Source organism: Neomonachus schauinslandi, chromosome 7 (assembly GCF_002201575.2).
Source record: "Neomonachus schauinslandi chromosome 7, ASM220157v2, whole genome shotgun sequence".
Classification (NCBI taxonomy): Eukaryota; Metazoa; Chordata; class Mammalia; order Carnivora; family Phocidae; genus Neomonachus; species Neomonachus schauinslandi.
Window position 1 is genome coordinate 60,797,678 of NC_058409.1, and position 13,330 is coordinate 60,811,007.

At 38.0% G+C, this 13,330-nt stretch overlaps 1 protein-coding gene across 1 annotated transcript in view; it reads right to left on the bottom strand.

Annotated features, from left to right (window-relative positions):
• Nucleotides 1-4,323: 4,323 nt before the first annotated feature.
• Nucleotides 4,324-13,330, bottom strand: part of HAPLN1 (hyaluronan and proteoglycan link protein 1) — a 29,748-nt gene continuing 20,741 nt past the window's right edge. The window contains exons 3-4 of the mRNA XM_021699561.1: nt 6,674-6,976; nt 4,324-4,659 (exon numbers count right to left, since the gene is read on the bottom strand). Of these exons, the coding sequence (XP_021555236.1) occupies nt 4,370-4,659; nt 6,674-6,976 (593 nt within the window). The 3' untranslated portion in view covers nt 4,324-4,369. The remainder of the gene's footprint in view (nt 4,660-6,673; nt 6,977-13,330) is intronic.

A 13,330-nucleotide genomic window follows, 5' to 3' on the forward strand; every position in this document is an offset into this window, starting at 1 on the left:
GTTTCTTCTTAGTGCCTACTTATCTCCCTCATACTACCCCATAATCCTTTACTGGTTTTAGTCTCCTTGAATATCTGACCATCCTGGACAGGGTCTGCTCTACTCAAGAATAGTCTCAGTATTAGGCGTTATCACTTGGTATGGAACTAAGGGCATCACATGTGAACAGTTTAACTTGTTTTTATTTAAGCACTTTGAAATTCCATACGACTCTTTGATACTGGTACCAAGCAGGCTTTGTATTTGACCGGGCAATAGTCATACATGAGATTTGCTTGCAAAGTCGAAGATGATATCTTTCATCTCTGTCAGAACTTAAGCACTTAAAGATTATTTAATTTCATATTTACTCTTGTACTTTCTTCTCCAAGGTTGTGCGTTGTATTCCAAATAAGTATGGGAGAAATTTTAAAGTGTACTTTTCTGTTTGAAGGTCAATGACTCAAACTGTTTTGGGTGTGTTTGCATTCAAGTCATTGTACCAGCTATAGACTCATGTACTCAAGAAGCGATTTCTATATGGCAGCGATCTCCAGAAAGTATTCTCCATGTTGAAAATTCAGGGAAGGTATATTCCTTGTTATTGGGGTATAGGACTTGACTATGAAAGTAAGAATCTTTCTTTCAATTCAATGCTAATAACTGAAGTCATAAAGCATGTCAAACATATTAATTTAATTAACAATACCACAGATTTCTGGGATTGCTAACCTGGTGAGCAAAATAAATGAAGATTTGAATCATATAAAAAGGAAAAAAAGCCAATAGATTTTGGGATATACTATGGCTGATTTAGCATTACCATTGATATGCACTTTATTCCCCCCTTAACTTTGCAATAATAATAGGAAATGGAAATTTTGTTATGTTGTTTACAGTCTGAACTGAAATGTATCAAAACAAGGATGGGTTAGATGTCTTTTCTTGAAATAATGTATTTATAGAGTTTGACCAAAGATTAATAGCTAAGATTCTACAACTCAGACGAATCAAAAGATACTGTGGTAACACAAAATTGCCTTTTAATGTTTGTTTACCAGTTCATTGTATCTTACAGAAAATGAAAACATTTTTTTTTTTGGTAATACAGATTGGCTCTTCTCCTCACATTTGTATTCAGTAGGTATTAAATGCCTTTAAATACTGGTTTTTCTTCTAATCAGGTGGTTTAATGACTTCTGAATTTTTCATTTCTTTTGTTGTACATCAGAGCTGCTCTGGCAGTAGTGAGCTCTGTTACAGTTCACTTCTCAGCAAAACTCTTGTCAGTTATCCATTGATCCTTCTTGATGCGTTCTCTGCTGCAAACTGATAGGAAATTCCCTTTTACTCCTCCCCTCCTTAGTGGTCAGCTACTCCATGGGACCACCGTATTCTTTGGAGCGCTGAAATCAAGAAACCCAGTATGGCTGCCAGCAACCAAATTGGAATCTCCTTTGAGTCTACTTCTAATTGCCAAAATAATAAGTGACTATATTATTGCATAAAATAAAGCTTAAACAGGTACCGGCCCCCTTTCTATGACAGAAGATTTAAATTTACAAATACCGTATTTGACTAAAAATTACTGTGATAAAATATGGCAGCAGTCATTTAAAGGTGGTTTCCAGTGTTAATATGACTTATTTTCATTCCTATTCCTTCTTTCCATGTGAATCATTTCTTTTTGTTGGTATTCTCAAATGGAGGTATCTCAGTGAAATTTGCAAGTCAACTTTGTTCCTTATATGGGCCACAACTGTTAATTATGGACAAAATGGTCAAAACAAGATTTCCTAACCCAGACTCCCATCTCATCCCTCTGATACTCTTGGAACCCAAGTCTGAGGAGTAATTTCTGAATTTGCCAGTGCTGCGATAAGTTTCTTTTAGGGACTGTAGGTATTAGGATAGCTTTTCTTTTTTTAGAAATCCTCAGTGAGATATCTTGGGGAATGAAGTAGGAAAATAGACATTGATGGAAAAATGGTAAAATAAGAACATTTAAAAAAACCCTTATTCAGATAGGAGTCCAAAGGAGTAAGGGGATTCTGATCCTTTGGGGGAAGTCAGAAGATAAAAATTCTGCCCAGCAGTATTCATTCTGTTAAGATTTTTTTTTTTTTTTACAAGCATGGAAAAATGGTGTGCAATCAGTATAGATTTTAATTAGCTAACAGTCACTCCAGAGATTTTGAACAGCACCAATTCCAATACTAGTAAGTATTCAAAAGTTAAGAAAAGCTACTATGCTTAATATTATAAAGGTAGAGTTCTGCAGCAATAACTGAAGATTACATATCTGCTTCAATAGAAATGTGTTCCCACTTGCATTTCCGATAAAATGCTTGTAATGTGGGTCCTAATCTCAAGTATGGGCTCCCTCCAATATGCTAACCCCCATGTTTGAGGTGTTAAAGTTGGTATTTTGGAGATAGTCCCCTCTTTAAATCGTGTATCCATCTTATCCTAGACCATTCAGGTATTTTTAATTTAGAAGTTTGAGTTCTAGTTGTATCAGCAGTGTTTGAGTTAAACTTTACAATCTCTTTGGATTTATATTTTTGTACAATTTGCATATCCAACCTAATGTAAAAATGTACATGCATACATTGTCCTCTTTTAATATTAACGCATCTGAAATTTCCCAGATATGCTTCGATAAAAGAAATGATCTGCTTTTATTTACAATATTTTCTCTAGATAATGTATGGATATAATTATGGTTTCATGGGCTTCCAATTGTTCTTATACCTTCCACACATGTAACTCTATATCTATAGAGTAAATTTATTAGAATTATTACAGAGCTTTCAATGCAACCACAATCAATTCAGGAAACAGGTTTATTTACTCATGTTCATGGGAGGAAAATCTACATAAAAACATTGATGAAAGCATACCAGCTATGTCATACTTGGATTCTTATACTAAAGCCCATTTATTAGAACTCATTGTAAAACAATGGGAAACCATGAAATGTAATTTGAATACAAATATTGGTCCCTGCAGGGTCTCAACAGTCATAAAAATATAGGAAAACAGAGCTTTATTTAATATTGGAGCTGCTAATGTCTAAAGTTGTTTTTCTGAAGCTGGCCTTACCCTTTCATTTAAAGCCCTGAAGATTTTAGTGTAAACTCTTTGATGGGAGCTTCTGCGTTTCATTTAAGCCTAATGATGACCGGCAAGGAAAGTGACATCATTGACCGCATTTTCTATATGGAGGGAGGTTTAGAACGACTTTGTTCACTCATTTGCCCTCACACAGGCACCAGTTGGGCTTTCTAGTAGATATACAAAGAAGAGTAATGGGAATTTTGAAAGTTGGGTCTGTATTTCTTGGTTAGGCAAGTGTATAGTTATCCATTCCTTTTGTGATTTAAATTTTTTTCATGGAAGGTAAATAAGAAGGAAATATTAAATAGTTTAAAGTTATTTTTATAGGACAATATATTTCATAGGCTAACATAAAACCAAGCTGCTAAATTTTACAATTTTTCTGTCCAGCAGTTTATCTATATAACTGCCCTGAGTAGATGCTAATGCTGCTTAGCAGACGGCCCTTAGAATTTAAATATAATTCAGTAAAGCTACTCAAAAGATTTAACGATTCTTCTCAGGTATGTGTCATTTCAATTAAAAGAAGATTGGAGTCTCTCATTGGTTAAATATTATCTGCGTATTCACGTTTCATACTTCATATAAATGGGGTTATTAAGGAGTTTTAACTGTGCTTGTTACTATGCATTGGAGTTCATATGAATTTATTTATTTATTTTTGGTCAAAAAGGCAGGATTTTAAAGACTAAAACGTTCTGTTTATTGGAGTCTTGAAATAATACCTTTTAGAAAAGTGTAGATTGTTCCCTTGTGAAACTGAGTTTCGTGCAACCTCTCAGAATCTCAGTTTATGTAAAGAAGCCTGTATTTCAAATCTTTTGCTCTAATTTGTAGATTGTAGTGCATTTCAAAATTGTACAAATGTGTAAAATTTGTGCTTGTGGAAACTGCTGCTCTGAGTAGCTGTACTTTCCTTAATTTAATCCTCGCAATCCTCAAGCTATTGCATGCCCCGTTCATGAAAGGATACTTCACTGGGAACGATGTAGCCTAAACAATTGGGCTCTAAAACCTCCTTATCTAGCGCTTCCCTTAAAATTATATTAATTTATAATATATATTGAATGATAGCTTTACAAAAACAAATTCATGAATTGGTCTTTATGAAAATGACTCTTTCCAGTAAGTAAAAAAGGGTTATCACAGTTTTGGTAACTTGCATGAGTTCGTGTTGAAAAAAAACAAACAAACAAACAAACAAAAAACACAAAAAAACCCTTTCACATGTTCTTAATGACTTTAAAACTGATGTGCTCTAGGGGCACGCTCAGTTGTATGCTCTGAAGCAGTAGACACCGTACAGCTTATGCTTTTTATCTGGGAACCCCACGAAGCGCACGGCAGCCTCGGTGGGACTGCAGCGTCTCCTCGGCCTCGAGATGGGGTAGCGGACACTGCCATCCGCCAGCCAGCCCGCATCGCAGCGGTCGTATCCTAGAAGTTTCCAGGCGGCGAAGATCTGGCCCACTTTTGCGATCTGAGCACCATCGTTGAGACAAGCCTGCACCGCTTCGTCGTAGGTCAGCTTGGTGGGGTGGATCAGGTAGTAAAACCGGCCTGTGGAGAGAAGCAGAGAGAGTCAGGGGGCCTGTCTGCCCCTGAGCAGCCCAGAGATGGAAGGAGCCCAAACGGAAGTGTTTCTCAGGGAAGGGGGAGATGCAGTGTCTGTCAAGTTCGGGGAACATAGGGTTGTCAGTTAAACCTAGCGCCCCTCGGTCATTCTCCCATTTTCCTTGCCCCTTAGTATGTGTTCAGACATGCCCTTTTATAGCTTTGAAACCGAGAAGGGAAATGACAGATGCGGTTTCTGTTAGCTAATTAGTGACTAAAAGGGCCCTTCTGTAGTACCAGAGAAGACAGAATTCCATGTTAAAAGCAAGAGCTATTTAAATTCTAGCTGTAGCAAGACTGAACCCTAGCACAAGTTTCTGGAGAGGCAAAATTTGAATGTGAAAAGATCAAAAAACATTCCTGACATAAAAGTCCATTTAAAAAAAATCAAAAGCCCTCAAGTCCTTTTCATTACAGGTATCAATAAGACATTATTCTGATTCAAAGACTACAGTATGAAAATGCAAAAAATACAGGAAGTCACTTGCCATAAGTAATGCAGACCCAGAATGTGAACCCAGTCTGTTCAGTTACTAGCAAAGGGGATGAATTTATTTATTCAGTGGGAGCCCTGACACCTAACCATTTCTTGATTGCACAAGAAAGAGCGAATGAGTCTTAACCACTCACTGAATAAAGTTAATTACTGAAATACCTTCCATGTATATTAAAGATGCAGACAGTGTATAAAGTATGGCCTCAACTGGCTGAAGTGCTACACTGAAGATTTCCTCAGACTTGAGTCTCAGGTAGACTATAATCAGACTCTCTTACCTGATTACACATTGTAATGGGATGTCTCCTCGCCCTCCATTACATATAGTATAATGACTGAAGTATAAATTAATGCTGGCCAGTTCTTTCTGGCAAGACTAAGACAATGTGATTTGGAGGATCGGTAGAGGCCACTGGGAACATGAGTTAGAAGGTTGGCTCTATTGTCCATACCAGAGGTCCACAAACTACAGCACAGGGGTCCCCAGAAGTTTTGTTAAAACACAGCCGTAGCCATCCGTTTAATACAGTCTGTGGCTGTTTTGCATTACAACATACAGAGCTACATTGAGTAGTTGTGACAGAGACCGCATGGCCCACAAAGCCAAAGATACTTATCATCTGGCCCTTTACAGAAAGTTGGTTCATCCCTGATCCCTTGCTATTTTTCCCAAAGCATGTCGCCAGGGAAGTGAAATAGAAAATGATGGGGCCGGGGTTTGCTTTATGGGCGTGTGACCTGGGCAGTTACACAGGGCCCCACGTGTTGAAGATGCTGCTGTCACCATCTTAAAATTCATAGTTTTTGGACAAGGAACTCATATTTTCATTCTGCACTGGGCCCCACAAATTGTGTGGCTGGTTCTGGTTGGGGCAAGACAGGGTTGGGAGTTACACTGAAGGCAACAGATCAATCATCGACATGGAGGCAACCTGGATCTCTTTTCTTCTGCTTTCATCTCCAGTGTTATTGCTACTTATTTATTTATTTATTTATTTTTTTGCAAAGTTCTCTTTACTCTGAGCTTTCTCTTTATTTGAGTTTTGCTGATCAACTATGAACATAATTGACTTTGTAATTTAGAGAAGGAGAGCGTGACATAGAGACTACTCTCACTTCCATTAAGAGATCTGTATCCCAGGGTACACATCTCTATCACACACAGCGGCAGCATCATCTTTGTCAATAAGAAACAGACCCCATAGAATATGTCAATTTAAACTGTTTTCTAACTATAATCGGATGCAATAACACCTAGGAATAGTGGAAATACGCACTTTTGCTCACGTGGGTATTTTTAAAACTTATGACGTTAAAGAACATTGCATCTTCTCAAACTAAGGGCGATACATCAAAGCCGTGTCCTTTTCTTTTTTAAGTAGATAAGATTAAAAACTGAGTGTGGTGTTACAGCACATATTGGTCCCCAGGACAGGAAAGAAGGTGGTACAGTTAATAGCTTACCATTGAAGTTAGATGTAAAACAGAAAACATCATATCTGCTTTTGTCTTTATCCCAAAACCCGTAGTTCCTGACACCGGGCACCGTGTTCTGGCCTCCGCAAGGCTCTCTGGGCTTTGTGATGGGATACTGCACAGACCCGTCACTGAGCCAGCCGGCATTGCACCAGTCCAGCCCGCCCCGCCAGGCATTGTAGAGCTGGTCGAAGGAGGCAATCACAGCATCCTGGTCCAGACAAGCCTGCTGTGCCTCATGGAAATTGAGATTGTAGCGCCCCAGTCGTGGAAAGTAAGGGAATACCACACCTGTGCAAAGGAGAGACCGAGGGATTAGTGGTACAGAAAGTAGCAACTGTGAGCAAATGTTGCTTGACTGGTGAAAACATAATAGAATCTCCAGCAGATGAAGTTGCAGGTTCTGGTCAACTTGCAGTGGTTTCTTGTGGTCCCTTTCCCCTACAAACAGCCTCTCGGCTCTGAGCATCTCACAGTGAGATAGGCGGTTTGATGACTTCAGTGATTTACCCTTTCGCTAAGAGTTCAATACAAGCCTTAAAATTCTCCTTTCTGGAATGATTCACCCATAGATTATCTTTTTCAAATAGCCTCCTTGAGAATTTACCTTCTGCTACTTCTGTTAATAACCTTAAAATGGATTACTACTGAGTCCTTTTCAGCTAGGAAAAAGTCAATATTGAATACTAATAGTGGTAGAGGATGTAGAAACAGTGCTCAGAGAGAAGGTATTTATCAGGATTCTCCATGCTTTTTCTTAGTAGTTATTCTTATATAATTAGTAATTAGCTTAGGATAGCCTTCATTTTTTATCTGTTTTTTAAAAGACTTTATTTATTTGTTTAGAGAGACAGTACCATGGGTGGGGGAGGAAAAGGAGAGGGGGAGAGAGAATCTCAAGCAGACTCCATGGTGCAGAGCATAGTGCAGACTCAGGGCTTGATCCCAAGACCCTGAGATCGTGACTTGAGCCAAAATTAAGAGTTGGATGCTTAACCAACGGAGCCACATAGGTGCCCCACTTAGGATAGCCTTTTAAATGTATAAACAAATATGGTAACAAATGATTCAAATGTAGATACATATTTTCTTTTACATATGCTCCTAAAAACTTACTTATCTAAGTAACTTTCACTTAGGAGGTTTCTTACTTGGAGAAACTCCAAAGTGAGTTTACATATCTAACAGAAACCTAATTAAGCAGCCTTATTTCATATTAATAAGCCAGTTCTTTACAGTGGGGGCATACCTCACTCCATATTCCATTAAGGGTATCCTGGCTCTGTTATCCATTTCAACTTTTAAGGGTAGCCCTTAATCTTATTTTTTTTCTGTCCTTGAACAGCACAACCAAAATGAGAGCTTTCATTTAAAAATAATTCTTCAGCTTCCATATTCATATGTTGCCAACTGAAACCAGCTTTTAAAAACATTTTTATTACAAAAAAAAAAAACCTTCCCAAAGCTTGTCCTATACAAGGTGGATACAGCATAAACATCAGTTGAGTTAATGCCAAAGAATTAAGTTAACTATTTGGGCAAAAACCCTTAACAAATGTGAACAGTGTGACTTGGCACTTGACTTTGCCTGGGAAGATGCAATGGCTTCCCCAAAGCGTTCTTTTTGGTCAAATAATCACTGGAGGTGACTGAGCCACCTCCTGACTTTTGGGCGCATTTTATTGAACCACTAAGAATTACATCAACAGAAAGCAAACTTGTATCATTTGCTGGACTTTCAGAAGGACCCCTGCATCAAAATGTCTCCCCGTAAAAGACAATTAATTCAGAGTGGTTAGTCAAGGTCTTGCCTTGGATTTTTGGTTATAATTAGAAATAATTAATACTTTAGCTTGTGGAATATAAACAGTTGTCCCACTGACACAGTAATTTGGTGGGTTATATCGCAAGGGCTGTTTTATGAGACCGCAGACCCTATTCAAGATGAATGTACAATTCACTCATCATGTAACCAGGACACAGGAAATGTTTTCTTTTATAAATTGTCCTGGAAGACTCTACCAGAAGAAATTTCAATAGCCTAAATCAAGTCGTGTTCCCCCAAGGCCTCTGCAGGACACGTTTGTCCCTCTGGGGTAGTCCAGCTGGCATGGTTCCGTAAGAGGCAGGGATCCAGGAAGGCTTCCTGATCTCATCCTGCCTTCTCAGGTTCTTGGCTGAAGGATCTGTAAGCTGAATCAGCGCCAAAAGGAAGGAGGAAAAGACTCTCTCAGTTGCCACTGCCCCCTGCAGTGATGGGGGTGGAGGGGAGCCTGAGATGGTTCTATCTAAGAAGAGCTATTTCCAGGCATCCAGCTAAGAACCCAGTTAGCGCTGGGAAGGAACTGCTATAGCTCTCCCTGTCCCTTCATGCCTTTCATCCTCTTTCCTCAGAACCCCAGCAATGCCAATGAAAATAAAAATATTTAATTTATCCAATTGAGATTTCCTTGGCAGCTAGACCCTAAGTGAGAGAAAAATCTCAAAGTGTTTCAGTCTGGAGAGAGAAACCATTTGGGTTGGATTCCGTTTCCCAAATGTCTCAAGAAGGGAACAGGATATTTTAATTTACAATGATTTTCAAGACCTAGACAGCCTTTCTGGTTTGAACTCACTGTGGTGTTATTTGGTGGACTCTCATGGGCATTAGGAAAAAATTTTCTTGAGTAGTTGGTTCTTGATTAACCATTGAATGTTACTGAACCATGATTGATTCAGTTCCAAATTCAGTGTAATGTATTTTTAAGTTCCTTTCAAATTTAACATAATTTCATGCAAACATTTCTTAAAGTCATAGTGAAACCCAGTACTGAAACTTCATTATTTTTCAATTGTAGAAATAAATGGTCAACTTATCATTATATTAATTCAAAATATTTACTTGAATTTTAATTAATGTTTGATGATTATGGAAAGAATACATCCCAAGTAAATCAAGGTCATTTTCTGTGTCTCAGCCAAAGTTGTAAAAGTTTCACTGTACTGTGCACATTTGGTGCACAGATTTCAATAATCAGATGTTTCTTACAAGCAGGGGCATTTCTGGAACTGCATGTTTGTTAGTATTTTATTTATTTACTTATTTTTAGTTCCAGCGAGTTAAGATTTCAACATCTAAGACTATAATCGCAGAAACCTGTCTCAGTGGAAAAACGTGCACTTCCTGCAGCTGAATTATGGAGCAGATGTTTATTGCTTTCATCCAGCATTACAAAAATACAAGTTAAACTTCCATCGGTGAAAACGAAGGGCATGTGATTATTTTCCAAGTATGATTATTTTATACTCATATGTCAAAATGTAATCAAAAGTTGTTTCTTTTCCCATGAAGAGCTGGTATGCATCACGACAAAGGGAATTAATAAGGATGATCTATTGTATGGAAAAGAATGTGAGTAGTTTAGTCAGTAGAAATATGTTTCGAAAACACGCTCTTTAATATTTATAATTGCACAGTCCAGTTCATCCTAGTTGTTGGCAAATATCAATTTGTTAGACATCTGAAAGATGTCCATACCGTAGCCCATATAAAGCTAACGTAAATTTCAGGAACTTGAGTAATAGAAAGACAGATGCCATGGAGTATAATTTTACCTTCCTCAGTGCCCCTTCTATTGCCTATCAGTGCTATACACATATCTGATTTTTTTTCTATTTCTAAAACCTCTCAGACTATATTTTTGTGTATCTAGCCCCATTTTCACCAGCAGAAAACCAGTACAATGGGAGATTGGAAAAAAAGTATCACGTTTTTCATATCCTTATTTATTTGTTAATTGCTGGAATGAATTCTGTAGACCAAGCTACTCATTAATTTCCAGTGACCTGAATCTCTTCGTTATGGTCACATAAGGCTAATCTTGTTGGGTGTTGTTTCTAGCAGTGTGGGTAATTGGTAGTAATCAGAGGGTGTTACCCTATCGGAGATTCTATGTGAAAAAAATTGTTTCCACAGCTAACTCCAACTCAGTCTTTCAAAAAATCTTACAATTTTTTTTATCAGTATGATTCAAAAAAAAATTCAAAAAAATTTTGAATCAGTATGATTCAAAAAAAAAAAAAAGAAACAATTCTTCAGTCACAGCTAAGAGTAAGGCACTGTGCTGGGTGCTCTAGAATACAGGTTTGGGGTGTGGCCTGTTCCTTCAAAGGGCCCATAATTTGATATGCAAACTATATATATACATGTATATATATATACATATATATATTAGTTTGAATCCAAGACAGAATAAATCTTGTACTATAAATACAAACCATATAATTTGGACATCTTAAAGAAGAATGATTTTTTTCCTAATTGGAAAAATTCTTTGGAGAACATAGCATTTAGCATGTATTAAAGGACCAATATAATTTAAAACATTGTACAAGTACAGCTGAAAAACCATCATCATGACATTTAAAATGATATGCTTCCCTGGCCTTATTTATGTACATTAGAAGATTGACAAGGAGTTTGAGTGAAACTTGCCTGATGGTCACATGTAAGAATGTAACTGATAATGAAAAAAAGTAAAAAACTGGGTTGAAGGTATTAAGGGATAACCACAAAATCTCTTTTGCCACATAGCCCTTAAACTCTTAGGTATATAATCACTGCACCTTGCTCATCTGTCTCAGACTATGTGGAAATTACCAAGTCACTTTCAATGTTTATCCTCAGGTTAGCAACCAAGCTTCTTCAAATGCTATTCTACAGTGACTATCTTAAAATTTTTTTTTTGCAATTTCATTTAAAAATGAGTCCTTATCTCATATTGCAGCATATGTAGAGAAAATAATAGGCTGAGTTTTTCTTGAACATTATTCAGTGCAATTGGGATTATATAAAGCAAGATAAAATAAGGTGTCTTTATCATGATAACTTGAAGCTGGACAATGGTATACGGGGATTCAGTATATGAGTCTGTTTTTCCAAATGCTTGAAATTGGCTATGATAACAATTTTTATCTTATCCTATTGCCAAGCTGAGAGCCTTAAACCAGTCCATGTGGATGCAGACTCTCTATGGCATCTGTTGTTCACATTTTTTCCCTTTGAGAAATTTCTCTCAACCCCACGATGTCCTGTCCCTTGCTTTTTCATGCCCTCTACCTTTGGAAGGACCAGGTTCACCTTCCGTGGCCCCAGTCAAGTGTTCCTTCCTTTGCGGGCCTTTCCATAGCCTCTCCATGGTGTGCATGCTTTGTTTGTGTATTCGAAAGTTTTAACCCGTTGTATCCAACATTCAATCACTTGTAAGCTCTTTACTGAGTACTAACTTTGTTCTTGGCCCCTGACTGCCTTCGAGTAGATTGTAGTTAACGGGTGGAGAAGGCAAGTTGGCAAACCTTTACAAAACAAAGTGTGATGAGAGCTATAATGGAAATCTCTGTAAGGGGCTTGGAGAGCATCACAGCTGTGGAGCAGAACTTGGATCTTACTCTTTGAAGATTTGTATTTTATTCAGTTGTTCAGAAATGGATTTGTGTGTATAATGCTACATGTTAAAATGTTAGCTATTTCAAGGCAGGTCCTCTGGCTAATGGCTGCTTCTACACTTTCTGCAGCACACAAGAAAGACGGAAATGCACGACCTGCAGGGAGGGGAATGGAAGCACTACCATGAGCGCACCAGTTAATGCCGTGTGACCAAAAGACAGCCTGTAGGTTGTCACCCAAGTCCCTCTGGGGCCGTTAAGAATCCCCTGCAGCTGGTGGCTGCCCTTCTGCCTGTTCGAGGTCTCTGGTCTTCTCTCCACCGGAGAATCCTTCCTGTGAGCCCCCAGATCACAGTGGATAAAAGCGTAGGCTTCTTCCAGTGTCCTTGGTATCAGATTCCAGTTCTAGCTCTTACTACTGGCCATGTTGCCTTAGAAAAGAAGTCCTCCCTGAGTCTCATCTGTCGGGAGGAGGGGGGAGGTTCCTGAAAGTGAGCCAAGCACAGCGCATGGGATTATAGCAACTGCTTTGTACCCGCTTACTTTATAACCAAATTCTACCTCATTTACTTTATTTATTGTATCTGAAGTGTAGTTGACCTACAAGATAATAATTTCTGCCTTATTTTAAGATTCTTACTCTTGAAAGTATATTAGAATCTTTAGTAGCCTGTCAGACTAATGAATGAAAAAAACCAAGATTTGGAAATCTTCACATCTCCTGGCACTGAAACAGTACTTATAAAAATATTTATCAGTTCAATTGGTTTCTTGGACACATTTCCTTGGCTCATATGCTAATGGGTTATATGGTAGGGAAGTGTTCCAATAGCATGGAAAACGTGGTGATTTGGGATGGTGAAGGGCCTAGGCAGGAAAAAGTTACTCTTTACAGTTTCTCTTCAACACCTCTAATTATGTCTGGAATACAGTTTGACCTTGGAGTGCATCATCCTCTGACACATTGTAAATCTCCTTTTTAAACAAAGGTATAGCAGGCTCCATGCTCAAAGCTATTAGCAAGCAGGTATCCAGGTGGAATATGGAAGTATCTTATATTCGTTGTATTTATTTTTATGGTTCCCTTCTATTTCTGGCAAGTTCTACTGCTTTCTATTCACTTAAAATTTCATTTTAAAATAAATGTAGGGAGACAGTAAGTATGGCAGGTGAATTACTTAGGTTTAGGAAATACATGGTATATAAACAGAACTTTAGATG